This window comes from Psammomys obesus, unplaced genomic scaffold, assembly GCF_907164565.1.
Source record: "Psammomys obesus unplaced genomic scaffold, mPsaObe1.curated_primary_1811, whole genome shotgun sequence".
NCBI classification, from domain to species: Eukaryota; Metazoa; Chordata; class Mammalia; order Rodentia; family Muridae; genus Psammomys; species Psammomys obesus.
This window is the reverse complement of record NW_026587556.1, coordinates 2,703,035-2,722,947: the sequence shown is the minus strand read 5'-3', so window position 1 is coordinate 2,722,947 and position 19,913 is coordinate 2,703,035. Positions and strand designations below refer to the sequence as shown.

Below are 19,913 nucleotides of genomic sequence, written 5' to 3'. Positions count from 1 at the left end.
ATCCTAACCCTGTAAATTACATTTCAGTAACGGCTTGAAAAGACCAGGAGACCAACCATACAAATAAAATGATAAATATAATGCAGCAATAAATGAATAGAATATTCTGGTTAGAATTCATGAATAAGGCTGAGCGTTCAGGAGTCCTGAGTCCTACTTTTTCTGTTGCTTGATTATTAGCAGATATATTCTGTTGAGCACATTAAATTACAGGAATAAAAGCGGTAGTGTGGCAACGTGTCTGTGCGGCTGGAGTAGCGCAGTTACTGTGGAGTAGTGCAGTTACTGCCTGAAAAGGAATAGGGCAGGAAACCATATGGAAATAAAGACAGGTAGATCATTACAAGGCACAGCCAGTTTGTAAGACAAATTCAATAATGATACGTCTGTACGAAATCTGACAATAGGATTTACACTTAGTAAGTCAAGATAGGAACAATGATAAGGAAAACTTTACCAATCAACAATCAGTGTAAGACACCAACTGTCGTAGTAACAGTTACCATACATCAGAAAGTCGGTTGATGGTGTGCAAGATCTGCCTGTCTGCAGGCAGCTCCCCAAGACTCTCCTCCCAGCAACCTCTTACACTTTGGGGGGAGAGGACCTTCCAAGCTCGTGACTTTCTGAGTCTTGTAAATTTCACCATCTTCCTGAACCTTTCTTTCGAGAAGGAGGTATTTGAGTAGGAGAAATAACTACACAACACCATTCTCAAAAACAAAAAACCCTAAATGGCACATACAATTCCAAGAAGCAGCAACAGCAAACAGTGTAAAGTTATGGAACTCCCATACTTTTATGCATTAATTTTATAATTAAAACATAAATGCAAAATAGAAATGGTATATGGAGTATCTGTTTTCATGTAATGATATAATTTCAGCACCAGTTATTATTATTATTTTTTTTTTGGACTGTGTCTTCTGGTGAATCAGGCTGGTGTCTAAATGATAATTTCTCTTAAGATTTTTTTTTTTTTTTGGTTTATTTTAAGAATGAGGTTGCCTTCACAGAGCTACTGATATTTGGTTTTCTGTTCATTCATGTTAAGGTAATTTTTATTACAACTATAAGTTGTTGACTATGTTTGCATAGAATTTTCTTTTTTTCACTCATTTATTTATTTATTACAATTTATTCACTTTGTATCCCAGCTGTAACTCCCTCCATCTTCCCTTCCCAATCATGCCCTCCCTCCCTCATCTCCTCCCGTGACCCTCCCCAAGTCTACTGATAGGGGAGGTTCTTCTCCCCTTCCATCTGACCCTAGCCTATCAGGTCACATCACAACTATCTGCATTGTCTCCAGGCTACCCACCCTCCCTCAGGGGGAGGTGCTCAAAGAGCCAGTATTTTAAACAAACAAACAAACAAACAAACAAACAAACAAACAACCGTTCAATTTTACCAATAAAGACTAAGGAGCCTTTATATCACTTTAAAACAGTGAAGACCATCTAGAAGCAAGGCCACCGTTCCTCTTGTCTCAGAGGACTGTCATCCTGCTCCTTTAGAATATACAAGCAGCTCAGTGTCCATACTCACAGTGGACACCAGGGACGCAGTTCTCTGGCCCCATGGTGAGAGTCAACAGAAAGCATTAGTCTTAGGGACTGTGTTAAAACAATCGAGAATTCACTCATTTTAAGAAGTTAATGAACGTAATAACTTAAAGACCATAATCATCAGGCAATAATATTTTCTCTGTAATCTTTTAAAATCATTTTTGGAGATGGTAGCTTGTTTTATTTTGTGCTATAAAATTAGCAGTATTAAATGATTTATATTCTTAGAAAAAAGAGAATGAGGTTGATCTTTTTAATAGTGTTCATAAAATAACACATTTGGCATAATCTGCTACAATTACTATATTATTTCTCTTCTCTACGCGATAGAATAGATATATTTCTTTAGAATCCCACATAACCAGGGCCAGGATGTAGCTTAGTTGCTAGAATGCTTGCCCAGTAGGTGCGAAGCCCTGAATTTGTCTCAACCCCTGTGTTAACTAAGCATGGCAGGACTGTAAAGGAAGCAGGGTGATCAGCCATTCAAGGTCGTCCTCAGCTATGTAGGCAGTTCAAGCCTTAGCCACGGCTCTTGTGTTAAAAAAGAAAACAAAACAAGAAAAAGAAAACAATGACCCCCCCATCATATGATAAGTTCATAGAAAATGTTCATTTTTTTTTTATGGTGAGTCTGAGACTGAGTTTTTGGAGATTTTTCTTTTGTGTGTGTGAATTTTTTTTATTAGCCCCATGAAAATGTGTTTTTTGTTTGTTTTTTAATCCCCACTACCTATAGGAATTGTGGAAAGTGACTCATGTTGACTCTGACAAGAGCCATGTCATGAAATTCTCTGCCTGGCTTGTGTGTGTTTACAGCCCTACCTGTGGTCCTTGTCTTCTGTGTCTGGCTGACAGCTCACTGCCTAGCCCTTGCTGTTGCTAAGCGTCTCTGGGTATTTTGAGAGGGGGTGTCGTGTTGTTCTCACTAACTCCTGCTGTATAATTAGTAAATCTCCTGTAGCTGACAGAAGTTAACTGCGGCTTGATTCCCAAGTCTGCCCTCTGACAAATCCTTTAGTGCTTATTCTCTGCTATGGTGTACAAGCCTGTGTGCTGTGTGAATGTCTAGCATTTAAACGTGAACATGATGACATCATAGATCTTGATAATTGTTTATATTATTAAAATATATTACTTAAAAATTCCTGAGAAATATGGAAAAGAAATATTTTTTTTAAAATACTTTTTCAGCATGGGAGGCAGAGGCAGGAGGAGCTCTGTGAGTTTAAGGCCAGGCTGGTCTACAAAGTGAGTCCAGGACAGCCAAGGCTACATAGAGAAGCCCTGTCTCAAAAAAACAAAACAAAACAAAAAACAAGAAAAAAATTTCACGTAAGAATACAAATATAAGATTTGTCCCTTTGGGGACAGGACAGTCTGTGACAATTGAGACACATTTTTCTTTCATTGTTAGCTTACAAAGAATTGGGTTTTATTATGACAGTTTTCAAACAAAATTTCCTTATTGTGTGTTTTTTTTTTCTTTCTTTCCCATCCCCCTGCTTCTTGTGCCCTTTATCCCCAGGAACTGCCTTTCTGTTTTCGCTGACACACTGGAGTTTTTCCCTCTCCAATTTTGCTTCCATTTACTCTAGATCTAAAGAAACTCATTCATCTTTAGAATTGTCTAATGTTACAAATGAACACTTAGAATTTACGTGACAGCAAACATGTGCAGTGAGCACCAGGCCTTTCTGTTGAGTGAAGAGCTCCTTCTCAAATAGGGGCTGGAGAGATGGCTCAAAGGTTATGAGCACTGGATGTTCTTCCAAAGGTCCTGAGTTCATTTCCCAGCAACAGCATGGTGGCTCATAACCATCTATAATGAGATCTGGTGCCCTCTTCTGGCCTGCTGGTGCAGAATACCTTATAAATAATAAGTAAATCTTTTTTTAAAGTGTGTTTTAGAGTGTAAGAGAGTGAGTTGCCTTAGAGCAGGTGCCGCTGGTGACTAAATACATCCCTCAGACAGCCAGGATGCTCTGTGCTCAAAGATCCTTGGCATTTCATAAGGGCTGTGTTTAGGTTGATTTTTTTTTCCTTTTTATTTATTACTTAATTTCTTTGTTTGGAGACAAGATCTCACTATGTAGCTCTGGCTGGACTAGAATTCACTATGTAGATCAGACTGGCCTCAAACTGGCTGCCTCTGTTTCCCAAGTACTGAGATTAAGGGACTGTGCCATCATGCTAGGTTTTAAGACATGGAGATTCTTAGCTACACCTTGGATTTCCTCCTAAACTGCTTTAGCTTTTTATCTGATGAAATTTTCTAAGAAGAAAAAAAAATTAAATTAATTTATGCATGAAGAGTATGAAGTAAACATCAATTTTCACGGGACACAAATCATGCATTCTCTTCTAGGGGTGAGTGGTGGAGATTTACTTTAAGAATTGAGTTTGTCCCTTCATAATGGCATCTAAGAACATTCTAAAAGGCATTCTTATTGACTTGCTTTTGCTTTTGTTCTTTTTCAACTGAGAATATAATACTCATGTCACTTACTTTATTTTTTTAAAAGAGTCACACTATGATTGGAACACCATGCATTCACTGAAAAAAAAAAAAGAGTTGAAATTAATCTGAGTGTCATATCAGAATTATTCGACAAAGTATGCTTTTTTTTTCCATTGTGAAATTTTATGTAATGCTCAAAAGCATGAGGTAAAAGAAGTTCTGCTTTCAGTGTTGCAGTTGCCATGAGCACTGTGTCTGTAGATTGTTGCTGCCTTTTGTAAGTAAATGGAGCCGGGTGGGAGGGGTTCTTACCATCTAGATGGTGGGCTGTGCTTGAGAATTCCATCACAGCCGAACTCACCCCTTCAGGGCATCAGGCTGTCTTCGGACCTGCTTCAGTTCCGGCAGAATACGTGTGGGATTGCTCTACTACCTGGGATTGCTTTTGTTTACTGAGGTGAACCATTGCTAATGAAAAGTCTGAACGCTGTTGTCCATTCCTTAAAATGGGAGGGAGGTTTGGGGTTAAGGGGTCACATTTCAGTTGACTTAGACAACCATCAGAAGCACGGCTAGGAGATTCTGTTCTGTTGTTTTGTTTTTTTAAATTTCTTTTGGCTTTTTCTTTCCACAGCAGGTTGATGTGGAAAAATGGGTATGTGTTTCCTTGAATTTACAAAGGACTTATGATTGCAAAGCGCATGCTCGCTGCTGCCTCTGAGCTTTTTAATTTTGCTTCTTAGCACAGCTATTTTTTTTTCTTTTTTCTTTTTTTAGTGTTTGAACTAACTGCTCAGCTACAATGAATACATTTTACAGGTCACCAGTTAGAACCTTTTGTGTCTCTGAATTATCATAACCTTCAGCGGGCTCCATCAAAGGACTCTCTACTCCCAACCCAGATCTGTTTATGTAATTAGCTTTAATTATACAAATGTCGATCTGTCTCTGGCCACAGGAAGGGTTTTGTTACTAATATCCAATATGCCTTGTTCCATCTCAAAAATGCTGCAGTGCGGTTTCAATGTTGTTCCACATGTCATAGAGAAAATTCAAGGCTTCTCCTGTATCCATTTGATCTTGATAACCGAAGGTGAAAAGCAAATGGCTTTGCCACATTGAAAGGATAGTTACAGGTGTCTAGAGGCCAAGTCTGAGGTCCACACTATTAGTGGCTTGTGTCATGATACAATGGCATTGGTACTATTTCTTCATCTGCTAGGAAAAGTTGGTGAGGAATGAAAAGAGAGAGGAAAATAAGGTGGGGTTGAGAGGGAGGAAAAAAGTGTGTGGGATCAGTTTAGACCAATCTACCAAAATATCCAGGTCCCTCATGTTAATACTCCAACGTTTGAGTGGAGATCAGTCACAGCAGATTTATGTCCCCACTCGATTTGTCCCTGGGTTCAAACCAGTGACAAAGTTTCTCAGTGTTCTGCTTTAACTTGTTTTCAATCTCATAGGAGGAGTCCCTTGAGACAGACTGAAGTTGCTCCTCCATTTTACCATCGTCATTCATCCTTATCTTGGGCCTGGTTCTCTTCATCTGCGTCTTGGGGCCCAACCCTTTCCATCCTTATCTTGGGATCTGCTTCTTTTAACAGTGTTTGGTTTCCTCACCTCCCCTGCCACAAACACCGTTCAGGGGCCTTTCAAAGTGATCCCCAAACAACGGTACATCCATGTGGGTGCTTGCATTTCTTCCTGCCTTTGATCCTCTTTCAGCCATTTACATCTGAGCAATTTCTAATGATGAAACCTGCCGTTTCCATGGTGAGAACATCCATACTGGTCTTCGAGAATTTCCATATTACAGTCCTAGGAAAGCTCAAATATCTTAAACTACTGGTGTCTTGCCTGGTTTGTTTGTTTTTTTTGTTTATTTATTTATTTATTTTTAATTTAAATTGTACATCTTCCTCCATGGCCAGAGTTAAAATTCTGATCCACGCTCAAACTTTTCCTGGTGGGCTATAGACTCTTGTTTTTCTAAAAACAGCTATGGTACCTCTTTGTTTAACCTTCCTTCACTTGATACCAGCATTTTAAAACATTTCTCTGTTTCTCTGTGTATCTGCACCCTTCATTTCCACTGTAGCATTTCTGTGCTGTATCCAGACTTGTACTTTCTTCAATATCCACTCAAGCCACTCTTCAATCTTTTGAAAGTCAAGATGTGTATGTAAAAAATATAGAGAGAAATATAAATGAATAAAACCACCTGCTGCTCATTGTTTGAAAGCATTTGCAATCATGGCTCTGTGTGCTTATTTGCTTTTAATCTGCTCACATGTCTCTTCATTTCCCATAATAATTTCTTATCTTAAAATTGTCTTTCTGGTGTGATTCTTATGTTAGAAATTGCTTATTAATTCTAAGGAGGTCATGAAAACACCACTGAACTGGACATTACAAGGCTTTGTTTGGCCACTGGCCAGTTTGTTAGTCTCTTCTGGTTCCTGAATGTTAGCATTCTGTCAGAAGTCAAACACACTCTTGCTGAGATACACATTCATTTAAAAGCAGCCTCTGCTGAGTCAGTGTAGTTCAGACTGTGATTACCACTTTCTTTGACCTCTTTCTGTATAACTCAAATCTCATCCACTGGTCATTTGAACTTTGAAATTCTACCGTGACGAACATACTGGAAGTGCAGTTGGAAATAACTCCCTAGTGCTATGTGACACTGTTCTTGGGGAGAAGTGAGCAAATATCTATTCACCTCAGGCAGAGAACTAATGTCAGACTAAAATGAGATTGTATCAAAGTCCAGCTTGGTTAGCCAGGGAGCGTCATTGCATTACTTAGAAGAGCAGAAATGACTCAAAGACTGATGCATTACCAAAAGCCCACCCGAGCACCGGTGACAGCTTCGGAAAAGCTAGAAACCTAGAAAACACTACAGAGTCTCTTCCAGGCAGCTCAGCTGATATGAGAGTCTCAGCAAGCTTTATTGCTTATATAAGCTTTGGAATGGAGGGACCTAGGGAATCTGGTCAGTTTTAGGAACTTCCTAAAAGCTTTGAGGTGTTTATTTACTGAGTTTTAAGGTGTTTCTCTGCAGGATGAATGTTTGACTCCCTTTTAGGAAATTCTGCCTTTTAATCAGCTTCACGTGCAGGGTGGGTATTTTTTTCTCAGAGGAAATTGCTATGCACAACACCTGGGATCTTCTCACATTTCTCTGTGGGGTGCATTCTTCTATGTGTCCAACTAGAAAGGCCTTACTCATATTGACAGATATAGTGTACCATGATTATTTCTGTCACATCAGTCTCATCATGGCGCCCTGTTGGGCCAAACCCCTGGTTCTCTGAAGTTTTGCTTAGAGATCCTAGACCACTGTGGCCACATCCCTGAGGCAATGGGTATTGGAAATAAGTTCTGTTGTTCCCTGCCAGGTTTTCAGGATCCTGTTCTGTATCCTCTCCAGGTGTGGTGGGAAGAGAAGAGCTCACGGTTGGCTGGAAGGCTTCTGATTCCAGAGTCAGTTAATTATTCAGGGCCTTTTTGGGTATCTTTGGGGAGCTTCCATTATGGATATTGATTCTCCTGGTGCAGACTGATGCATCTACTCTTTCTGGTCTGGATGATCACCTTCTCCTGGTCAGCTGATGGAAGCAGATGGACTCTCGCCCTGCTCCTTTGACACCTGCCTAGGTGGTGCTCCACACTGGGCTGTGCACCATTGCTCCTTTCTGACATGGGTTCCCCATCTTCATGTCTTTCACTGGCTTGCATAGCATGCATTCAGCAAGCCAGATAAAGTTCTTGGGAACCTCATAAAGCTTAAAACATAAACATATTCATATGCACAGATAGTGCATATATATGCACATATATATATGCACTTATACCATATATACATATATATGTGGTATAAGAAATTAAAATGGTGCCTCTGGATTTTCTCGTACTGTATATAAATCTGGGTAGTTTCATCAAGATTCAAACTCCCCTTCTCTACCTCTCCTTTCTTCCTCCTGTCCTTGTTCCTTTCCTCTCTTCTTCTCTATCCTTCTCTCCTCCTTTTTCTTCTCTATCCTTCTCTCCCTCCCTCTTCTCCTCATTCTATCCCTCTCCTTCCTCTCTCTGATCTGTCTGTCCCCTGTGCTCCTTTCCTTCTTTCCTCTCTCTTCTTCCTTCTCCTTTTCTCCTTCCTTCTTCTCTCTTTCCCTCCTTCCTTTGCCCCTCCCTCTCTCCTCTTCCTCCCTCTATCTTTTCTTTCACCTGTCCTCCCTTCCCTTTATATTCACCTCCCTTTCTTCTTCCCTGTCTCCTCTTCTCTCCCTTATTTTTCTCTGCTCTGACCCTTTCTCTTAATTTCCCTTCCTTTCCTCTTTTCTCTCTATTCCTCTCTTCTTTCTTCTTCCTCTTTTTATTCTCTTCTCTTGCTCCCTTCCCTATCCTCCCCCTCCTCTTCTCTCTTTTATTCCCTCCTCTTTCCTTTTCCTCTGTTCTTTCACTTCTCTCTCACTCTCCTTTCTCCCTTTCTCTTGTCCTTGCCTCTTCTCATCATCTCTATCCTCTGTCCACTTCTTCCCTCCCTTTGTGTTCTCTTCTCCTGCCTCTGTCACTCTGACTTCCTTCTTATCCTTCTTTCCTTCATCCTTTTCTCCCTATCTTCTCCCTCCCTTCCTCGACTTCTTCCCTTTCACTAATGTCCCTTTGGAGCATCTTTGCTTAAACATAAATCCATTGAGCTATAACTATATAAATATAACTCTTCACATTTTATGAAGAGAATGCTACTTCTGAGTCTTGATATAAAGAATATTTGACTATTATTTTCACCTACCCCATCCTACTCTGGCCTTTTCCTAACCTTAGTGTTGGTTTCCAACACGAAAGCCTAGGATTTCAGGTTGTGGGAGGGGATAAGAAAAAAAAGATATTGAAAAACATATTGAAATTATCAACTATGATATATTATTACTCCTTCAACTTAAAAAAAACATAATGTTGCTATAGATGTTAAAATACAAAATCATTTCAAATGTTCTCTAACTTAACAGTATAATGCATTCCACTCTCAGCTATCATATGAGGGTTTGTGAAAAACCTTATCAAGGTTCATTCATGCTCAAACTCACCTCTCGAGGTAGATGATTATTGGTCTGTTGGTGCAGTCTTGGTATACAGCTCAGGTTTCATACATGTTCAGTCATTTTGACCCATGTGTCTCCTGTAAGAGTCGCTGTTATGTTTTGTATCAAGAAAAATTCTCTTTTGAGACAAGCTGGAAACAGAAGAAAGTTCTGGGTAGCTATTAACTTCATACCTCAGGCATTCCTCAGCACTCTAATGTGCACGAGTGTCACTGAGATGGATACCAGGGCTTCCTCTAGCTTATCAGCATCATTTGTTTCCTTCTGAAGCAGAACTAGATAGTTATGACAATATATATATATATATATATATATATATATATATGTCAAATCTATTTCACGTAGAAGTAAAAACAAATCATTTAAATACCGTCAGTACTGAGTTATTGATAGGTTGGAAAAGACCGTGGTTGACACACATCTGCTTCAGAATATGCTGCATTGGTTTGAAGCCTACCCATACATGTGTGCTCAACCAGATGACAAGAAGTGACACAGAGTTCTGGCCACATGAGTGGTACGTGAGTGTGTCTGTGGGAGGTGTCCTGTGTGTAATTGTTCATTATGGGCTGAAGCCTGAGCCCTGAGTCCCGTTCTGATGCTCTTAGATCTATAGTCACCATGCCCTTCTCATCATGCATTATTAGGTATTCTCAGTAGGGAAGCCTTGCAAAGTCAACCATGCATACAAAATCTGCTCATTATAAGAGTAGAGGTTGACATTTCCCACAAATACATCTAGAGATTTTATTTTGTAGGAGTAAACGTTGAGCTTGGGTTTACTCGTGTTAGACTACATTTATACTCTAAAATATATTGTGAGCATCATTAATTAAATACAGCTGCTGATGCACCCAGATCTTTGAAGAGAAGGAACTCCTTGATACAGTGAAGCTGCCTCACTCATAAGGGACAGGTGGCAAATGGGACATTGTGGAAAACCCTTGCATCTTACCACATGGAGAGACAGGATGTCATGGGGGCTGACTTTGAAGGAGCATTTTCTGGGTGGAACAGGATGTTATTTTATTCTTTTTTTTTTTTAATGGGGAATTCATACTAGACCTGCTCCGGGTCCGGGTCCTACCCCCCCCCCCCCGCCCAGAGTTCTGCAGTCAGATCTTTTGGATACTAAGGCTCCCAAGTGCATGTTCCTTGGTCGCCATTTCTCTGTCTCGGCACCTTTTGGGGTTAGCGCCTAGGAAAAATTCACTTAAAATTGTAAGAGAGATTCTTAGAAATAATAACTTAAACAATGGTTGGATTGATTGATTCTGTGTGTGTGTGTGTGTGTGTGTGTGTGTGTGTGTGTGTGTGTTGCAGGGTACAAGCACTATACTGCATGGGTGGAGGTTAACTGGTGGGAACTGGTTCTCTTCTTCTACCATGTGAATCCTAGGAATCAAACTTACTTCTGTATGATACTTTCCTTCTAAGAGTCTAGAAATGGGACGTGGCAGGAAAGGAATCTTGGGGAGTTCAAGTGGGGTTACAACTGATAATCAGGAAAATCAGTGTCCCCTCTGGAGGGTTCTTAGTCTTATTAATAAAAGATATTAAGAATGAAATCAAACAGAAGTACAAGACTAAATTATTAGAGTATAAAGAATTCTCCAAGCACATTCGCATTTTACCCCCATTCCTATACCTTTCTTTCCCTTTGAAACCCTTTTTATCATATATATATATATATATATATATATATATATATATATATATATATGTCTATACACATACATGTATATATATTCCTTAAGTCTATTTTACCCCCATTTTCTACCTTTCTTTCTTCCTGAAAACCTTTTCCATATATATGTAATACACATGTATATATGTATATATAATATACATATGTGTATATATCATATATGGAAAAGGTTGTCAGTAAGAAAGGTAGATATACTTCTTTTTTCAGTAAGAAAGGTATGCATAATATACATATATATGTCCATTCATACATACATACATACATACACACACACACACACACACACACACACACACACACGTTCCTTTAGTGTGTGGCCCACAGAGCTTAATTAGATTTCCTTAACTGAGCATGGGTAGAAGGTTATTTAATGGATCAAGGACAACTTAACTGGTCGCTACAGCACTGAATAAAATGACATCCTCCCCAACAACCATTAACTGTCAGTGTTCCTTCGGAACATATGGAACCACATGGGCCCCTCCGTATCCACAATGAAATGTTGATGGACCCAGTCCTGTGCAGGTCTTGTTCAGAGTCCCACGGCAACAGTGAGATTATGAACATAGTGGCCATGCAATGTCCAGAAGACATCTTTTTGTTTCACAACTCTTCATCTTCTAGTTTTTCCATCATTTTCATCAATCTTTTCGCCAGGTTTCCTGAGTTCGGGGGGGGGGGGGCGCTGTAAACCTGTTCATTTAGAGCTGAGCATACCACCATCATGTATGACCTGTTATGGTTCTCTCTGTTACCTGCTGCTACCTACTGTAAGAGCCAGTGGTGACAGCTCAGAAGCAGCCGTAATGTCAAGCAGAGCTAGGCAGGAATGAAAATTCTCTACAGTTTTTCCCTTGGAATTATAATATTGAAAATGAAAAACATACCGTGGAATTTCTATTCGTTTATATACATGTTTCTTTTTATGTGTGTTTCAGGGAAGCAACTGTAATATTTACAAACATCTGCATTGCTTTCTTTAAACCTAATGGAGATATGTAGATTTTTTTTCTTAATGTGTTTTATATCTGTTCATAACAACTTACTTCAGCCCTAAATTTGGAAGTCAAACATTTTCCATCTTCTTGAATGTTTATCATCTGTGTACAAATCCAGAAAACAAAATCCAGAAACAAATCCAGGAAACTGGAGGGCATCTAATAAAAAACAGGGAGGTATGCATCCGTAGCTTTGTAGAAGACAAAAGACCTATTGCCGTGCACGAGGGAGGTACTGTGCTGACAGAAAAGGAGAACTACTCTGTGCCTCTCTTTGGAATGCATCTCTCACCATAGGCAGCTCCACAAGACTGCTTCCTGCTCCTTGCATGAAGGATGCTCGGCTCCATGTTTCAGATCTTCCTAACCATGTTTTCTTACCTACCAGCTTTACTAAAATTAGCTGGGTTGTCTTGTATCACTGCATTTATATGGAATGACTTATTTTTTTAAGCACTTTCAGAGAATAAATGAAGATTATGCCTCCTCAGTGCTGGGAGGTTGTAAGTTGAGTCAGGCCTTTCATGGTATGGCATGTTTTCGTAGAAAACAGCTGAACTAATGTAAAGATTCTTTAAAAAGACTTTGCTTGCTATAGCATTTTTTCTAGCATGTAGTTGAATATAAGTTCTGTTGCAATAGCAGTGTGAATTTTCTGTTTATCAATGACATAGCTCCACTTACAACAATGAAGCCTTGATAAATAAAAGATATTTAAAACTAAGTCCTTGAAATGACCTGTATTTAATATTTTTTTCTCTTTTCTTTATGTCTCCACAGAAGTTCATGATGAAGGTGAGGCCTTGACCCTCTGCTGAGTATGTTACATCTCCTCAGTGTGGGTATATGTGATGGGTCACAGGTTTTAGTATGGGTATATGTGATGGGTCACAGGTCTTAGTGTGGGTATATGTGATAATTCATGTGCCTTAGTGTGGGTATATGTAATACTTCCTACACGTTAGTTTGGTTATATGTAGTATTTCTTTTTTTTTCCCTTTTCTTTCCATTGTTTGTTTATTTGTTTTTGAGCAGGGTTTTTATATGTAGTCCTAGCTGTCCTGAAACTCACTTTGTAGACCACAGTGGCCTTGGACTCAGAGATCTGGCTGCTGCTGTCTTCCCAGTTCTGGGATTAAAGGCATGCATGATCACGCCCAACTGTATAGGCAATATCCCATGTTTCAAGATGGCTATATGTTATATTTCATAAATTTTAGGATGGTTATAAGAATTTGCTTTATATTTGGGTCCACAATACCTTTCCTTTAAATTTTGAAATGAAATCAAATATTAAACATTTAAATGTAAATCACCTGTTTTGATTTTATAACTTAAACAACTTTTGACATTTTTTGTTAACATAGCACCAAATTAAGTTTAGCTCGTCACCTTTGGGGATTCTTTCATTAGAGTATGTTTTATGGCTACCTGTTTAGCATGCTCACTTTGTAAGGAAGTCAGCTGTTTGCCTTTGGAGGACACTTGTGTGAATCTAACAGGAACTAACGTTAGGAAATTAGAAGAAGTGCCATACTGGTTACTTTTCTGGTGCTGTGATAAAACACCATGACCAAGGCAACCTACAGAGAAGAGAGTATGTTTTAGCTTATGGATCCAGAGGGTTAGAGTCCATTGTGGTAGGAAGGTGTGACAAGCATGCATGGTGGCAGGAGGAGGAACTCGAGAGATCACATCTCAATCGTAAGAACGAAGCAGAGGAGACTTAACTGGAAGTAAGATGAGAATATATACTCGCCAAGCTTGCCTCAAGTGGCAAACTTCCTCCAGCAAGGCTGCATAACTGAAACCTCCTCAAACAGTACTACCAGCTGGCGACCAAGTTTTCAAATACCCCAGCCTAGGGGCACTGCTCATTCAAACCACCACAGGCATCAACAACTACTCTTGTTGTTCCAGAAGTGAAAATACTTCAGCCCTACTTTATTTCTCAACTAAAGTAGGAAACTAAAAGCCCTTCAAGGGAGACACATGAAGAGATGAAAGCACATGGCAGTGTCATTGCAAGAAGAAACTGAATACAGAAAGAGGAAAGTGAGGTTGAAAAAAAAATCTCGTGGTTTCAGCTACATTATCCTATGATATTCAAGAAGCTTGATGTTTTTATTCTCAAACTTCTGAAACAATAAAGACATTTATTTGTGTTCACTTAATAAAGGCTTAATACAACTTGTAATCTGAAAGAACATCATTCTAAAAGATGGAAACTTTCAGAAATATGAATGAACGCTTTGGGGATAGATTGAAAAGGAAAGAAATAAAACAAGAGTCCTCTTGCCCATCCACTGAATGAGTTAGTTAAGGTTTTCATACCCATTGCAAATCCCAGGACACGTGCATTATGGGTTTTCCCAGGTGGACTCTATTCACCAGTAGTAAAGAACCTGACACTGTTGATCAGATGACAGGGCCTAAAATGTATTTGTTTGAAGCCACTGTCCATCAAAGATGTGGACATCTTACAAACTATCATGTAACTCAGCTCTTACTTTTCAGATGAAAACACTGGTATATATGATAAGCAGAAAATGCTATGTGCCTTATTACATACAAATGACAAATGTTTGGGTTATGTAGATAATGATAAACATGAAAATATGAATATATGCCATTTCATTGCAGATATTAATAAACTGTGAACTTAGGTTGAAAATTTTGAATTTTCTTGCTGAATATGCATTTACTATGTTCATCGAATAATTTTCTGCTTACCTTAGCCCCTAAACAATGCTTTATACACAGGGGAGTTACCCCAGCTCCTTTGCAGGGGAAAATTATGCAGACAGAAAGATGAGGTCAACCAGTTAACTCCAGATGATATACCTCACATAGCTCAATTATTGAATTGGGCTCTGATTTCTGTTAAGTGTGGGACAGAGCTCTTCACACTGGATACTGAGGGAAGGTTGGCATCCCATGAGGCAGGCCACATGCATGTGATCAGTATAGTCTGAGCCACTTAGTATGAAGAAAGTGCTGAACAGGATCAGTTTGTATCTTGTAATCTTAATTCATGGCCAGTTGGATGCCTGCTTGTTGTGGGAGCCTGTTTGTGATTGCTGGCGCTCAGAGTCCTGTGTTGGTGACACCAAAAGCCTGGTAGTTTGTTCAGGAGATTGTAGTTTCCACACCAGCACAAATGAGAGGCCAGCCACTCACCATTAGGTTGTTATCTGCTTAAGGTTTGCCTGGGCTGGCCAAGCTGCATGTCTTGTCTTGTTGTTAGGATCATTCTTTATATGTTTTTTTGGCATTTAGGATAAGGAATGCAGGACTATCAGAGAATTCCTTGTGCCTGGATTCTGTAGGTGTCTGGAAATGCCAGATCCCACCAGGCCTGATGCCCCTGGGTGCTGGGTGCTGCTTGTTTTTGCCTTCAGTCATTCTTAGATAACAGGGAAGGTTGGGCAGAGAGGCATTTCTCTGATTTCTTTCTCCATGAAACAACTAATTTTCTGTTGTTCCAGATACTTACTATTTGTACATATACTTAAAAGCTTCTCCACTTGTCTATCTGGACCCTGCAAGAGAAATCTTATCACAGATTCCCCTTGCTCTGTATAAAGTCTGTTGCTGAGGCTATGGTTCTGAATCATAGACTTCTAAAGACACATGGCGTTCTGTTCAGGAAGTTTTCTCCTGTACCAATGAGTTCTAGGGTATTCCCCACTTTTTTTTTTCTAGCTGATTTAATGTGTCTGGTTTTATGTTGAGGTCTTTGATCCACTTGGACTTCAGTTTTGTGCAGGGTGATAAGTATGGCAATAAATGGGATCTCATGAAACTGAAAAGCTTCTGTAAAGCAAAGGACACCGTCATCAAAACAAAGCGACTGCCTACAGATTGGGAAAGAATCTTCACCAACCCTTTATCTGACAGAGGACTAATATTCAGTCTATATAAAGAACTAAAGAAACTGAAAAGCAGCAAACCAAGTAATCCACTTAAAAAATGGGGAACAGAGCTAAACAGAGAATTCTCTGTAGAGGAATATCGAATGGCAGAGAAGCATTTAAAGAAATGCTCAACGTCATTAGCCATCAGGGAAATGCAAATCAAAACAACCCTGAGATTTCACCTTACACCCATCAGAATGGCCAAGATCAAAAACTCAAGGGACAACACATGCTGGAGAGGTTGTGGAGAAAGGGGAACCCTTCTCCACTGCTGGTGGGAATGTAAACTTGTACAGCCACTCTGGAAATCAATCTGGCGCTTTCTCAGACAACTAGAAATAGCGCTTCCTCAAGATCCAGCCATACCACTCCTAGGCATATATCCAAAAGAGGCTCAAGTACACAAAAAGGAAATTTGCTCAACCATGTTTGTAGCAGCTTTATTTGTAATAGCCAGAAGCTGGAAACAGCCCAGATGGCCCTAAACTGAAGAATGGATGCAGAAACTGTGGTACATCTATACAATGGAGTATTACTCAGCAATGAAAAATAAGGAAATCATGAAATTTGCAGGTAAATGGTGGGACCTGGAAAGGATCATCCTGAGTGAGTTGTCGCAGAAGCAAAAAGACACACACAGTATATATTCACTCATATAAACATACAACATAGGATAAACCCGCTAAAATCTGTACATCTAAACAAACTAAGCAAAAGAGAGGACCCTGATTAAAATGCTCAACCCCCATTCTGAAAGGCCAAGAGGATGGACATCAGAAGAAGAAGAAAACAGGAAACAACCTAGGAACCTGCTACAGAGGGCCTCTGAAAGCCAGAAGAAGAAAACAGGAAACAACCTAGGAACCTGCCACAGAGGGCCTCTGAAAGCCTCTGCCCTGCAGACTATCAAAGCGGATGCTGAGCCTGATGGCCAACTGTCGGGCAGAGTGAATGGAATTTTAGGTAAGAAATGGGAAATAGCAAGAGCTGGAGAGGACAGGAACTCCACAAGGAGAGCAACAGAACAGGAAAATTTGAACACAGGGGTCTTTTCTGAGACTCATACTCCAACCAAGGACTATTCATGGAGATAACCTAGAACCCCTGCACAGATGTAGCCCATGGCAGTTCAGTGTCCAAGTGGGTTACATAATAATGGGAAGAGGGACTGCCTCTGACATAATCTGATTGGCCTGCTCTTTGATCACCTCCCCCTAAGGGGGGGGGGGAGCAGCCTTACCAGGCCACAGAAGATGACAGTGCGGCTACTTCTGATGAAAACTGATAGACTAAGATCAGAAAGAATGAGAGGAGGACCTCCCCTATCAGTGGAATTTGGGAGGGGCATGCATGCAGAAAGGAGAGGAAGGGTGGGATTGGGAGGGGAGGAGGGAGGGGCTTATGGGGGGATACAAAATGAATAAAATGTAATTAATAAAAGTTAAATAAAAAAAGACACATGGCAGCCTCCAAGTGGTACAGGAAAGTTTTATTTAATCAGCTTTCCTTCCTTCCTCTCCTTCTCCTTCCTTTGTTTTCCTCACTCCCTTCTTTCTTTTTTCCTTTCTTCTCCCCTTTCCTCTCTTCCCCTATTCCTCTCATCCCTCCTCTCCACTCCCAACTTGCCTTCCCTCTCTCCACCGCCATCCCCTTCACTCTTTTATCCCCTTTTCTCCCCTTCTCCGTCAGAATCACACTCAGGGCTTGCATGAGGTAACCACCCTTACCACTCTACCACTGAGATACTTTCAAGATCTGATTTCATGTTTCACGAAAACCTCATATAATGACAACTTTGTATTAGACTAGCTGAGTTTCTGCACAGAGAAAGGATTCTCTGCACATCCTGGTTTAGTATCACACAACTTCTAAAGTGACATGACACATTACAGCCATACTTAAGATGTTTAGACATTTTATAGTTAGTGAATTTAATGACTTTAATTATCAATAATATAAAAACAGATTAACAAGCCAGTATATATTGCAATCATATATTTTAAAAACATAGAGCCTAAAATACAACAGTGAAGAATGAATATGAATATAGAACCAGCCATATTCATGTATTGGTAAACTACCGTAATTGGTCTTCATTATTACCATTCAGATTTTATATTTCTGTGAGATTTTTTTTTTTTTTTGGTCTGTATTTTTAAGCTTATGACAGGAATACCTCAAGTACCGCTGTAGAAATCCAACTGGTCCCTGTCTCACAAAGGACAGGAGAGAGATAGCCCCTGTGACTATTTCTCTAAAGAAATGTAAGTGTAGATTGTACATTGAGTTTACACACAAGTGTGGACACTGACGCTTTAGACACATTAGCTTACAATGTGATTTCCCTGGGTGGACATTTTTGTTATTCCATGATTCTAGAAATCTAAAGGATGCCCAGCGACAGTAAATGTGCCTTACAATGATTTGTGAACTTTACGTGAGCATTTTTCTTTTTTTAGATGACACTCGCTTAGATTTCATTTGAAACTTCGGACATTTTAATCCACTTATCTTTGATGGATTTAGTTGACATTATTTTATAATATTAACTCTGTCAGTCATCTCTATGGGAAGGAGGCCAGCCCCCTTCCCTCACAGAACTGGGGTAACCACTTTCACTGATATTTTTAAAAGTCAAATTTTACCTTTCATGAAAATCCTGGGGCCCTCCTAAATAACAAACCTTCAGCTTTTCAAATAGATGGTTTAATATATGGTGAAGAGACAAGGGTCACCCCACATGAGAATTTCATTACCCTGCCCCTCCTCCTTCCTTAAGCATTTTAATTGAGATAGGGGCACTATGCCTCTGTTCACAAACACAGCCACTTCCACAATTTGAAATGTCCCGCCCAATCCAGATTTTCACTTTACAAATGTCTCTTGTCTACTTACCTTTTCTTGGAGCTAGAACTGAACCAAAAGTCCCTGTCATTGGGATCTCGGTTTGGTTAAGGAGAGGTGATGAGGCTACTGTCCAGGTGTAACTGAGAGCTGCAAAGGGTCAAGGGGATGGGATGATGCTGGAGACCCTAGCTGACCTTCATGGGAGGTGGCCAATCAACGGAGTTTGAATACATCATCTATACATCAGAGAAGACAACAGAGCAAGTTTTGAATTTCAGGATACATCACCATGACTTTTGGTGTGTGTGTGTGTGGGGGAAGTAGCTATGTTTATCATAGAGGAATGGCACCAGAGAGGATTGAGACAGAAGGTCCTCTGTGTGTCTCCCTCTCCATCCATGATCCTTGGCGCAGTGACCCCATGGGAAATCTGCCAAATGAAGTGTGTCTGTATCTGTTTCAATCCTTCCTAATCAGAATCTCAGCAGAGGCCCAAGAACCTATGTTTTAGCAAGTTCTCCAATCACTAAAGGTGTTTGACGTATGCCTGAGCAACAGGGAAGAAGGACAAATTTTAAACCCCAGAGATTTTGTCACATTAATACTTACCTGGTGCTTGTTTTGTGTTGGGTACTTAGCAGGTCTCTGGGTACAAAGGTAACCCGGGTACCCTGTTCAGTGGAGGCACAGGCAGTGGCCAGGCAGACTGAATCGTTAGAGTCGTAATAATTACTCGCTGAAGCGCAGTTCACCTTTCTGGAGTTGGATGAGATCACGAGGTGTTTGCCACACGGAAGGTGTACTCCGTACGGCTTCGTCCGGGTTTACCAACTTGTTCTAGGGTGCTCTGCCTTACCAGTACTCTTGTCTCCTACTAAATGTTCTGGTGAAGACAGAAGAACACTCTGTTAGCTCAGTTGTTTGCTCACCCGTGCCTTTCCTCCTCTCTACCCTTTCTCCTTTCCTCAGACTGCTCAAGGCGGAGGCCACCGGACACTTCTCTATGGGCATGCCATACTGCTACGCCATTCCTACAGTGGTATGGTGAGTGGACATCTCGATTTCATCTCTCGCGTGGCCATGCTGATCCGGGGTCAGATAGGCTGTTTGGAATGTTGAGGCTACCCTTTCAGCAACGATAGTAATGAGTCTGAATAGATGCGTTGTTTAATACCCTTGTGCCCAGTTTTCTCACTTCACTCGTAAGAAGGTTAGATCCATACATATCAGGTGTAGTTTCTATTTTTAATGCTGTTAATAGATTTTTAATACCTGTAATACATTTAATAGAACTCTAGGAAGAGGC

At 40.1% G+C, this 19,913-nt stretch overlaps 1 protein-coding gene across 1 annotated transcript in view; it reads left to right on the top strand.

Annotated features, from left to right (window-relative positions):
* The window catches only part of Ryr2 (ryanodine receptor 2), a 380,472-nt gene that overhangs the window by 42,534 nt on the left and 318,025 nt on the right, over window positions 1–19,913 (top strand). Inside the window, exons 4-5 of the mRNA XM_055603932.1 lie at window positions 12,624–12,638; window positions 19,577–19,651. Coding sequence (XP_055459907.1) covers window positions 12,624–12,638; window positions 19,577–19,651 — 90 coding nt within the window. The remainder of the gene's footprint in view (window positions 1–12,623; window positions 12,639–19,576; window positions 19,652–19,913) is intronic.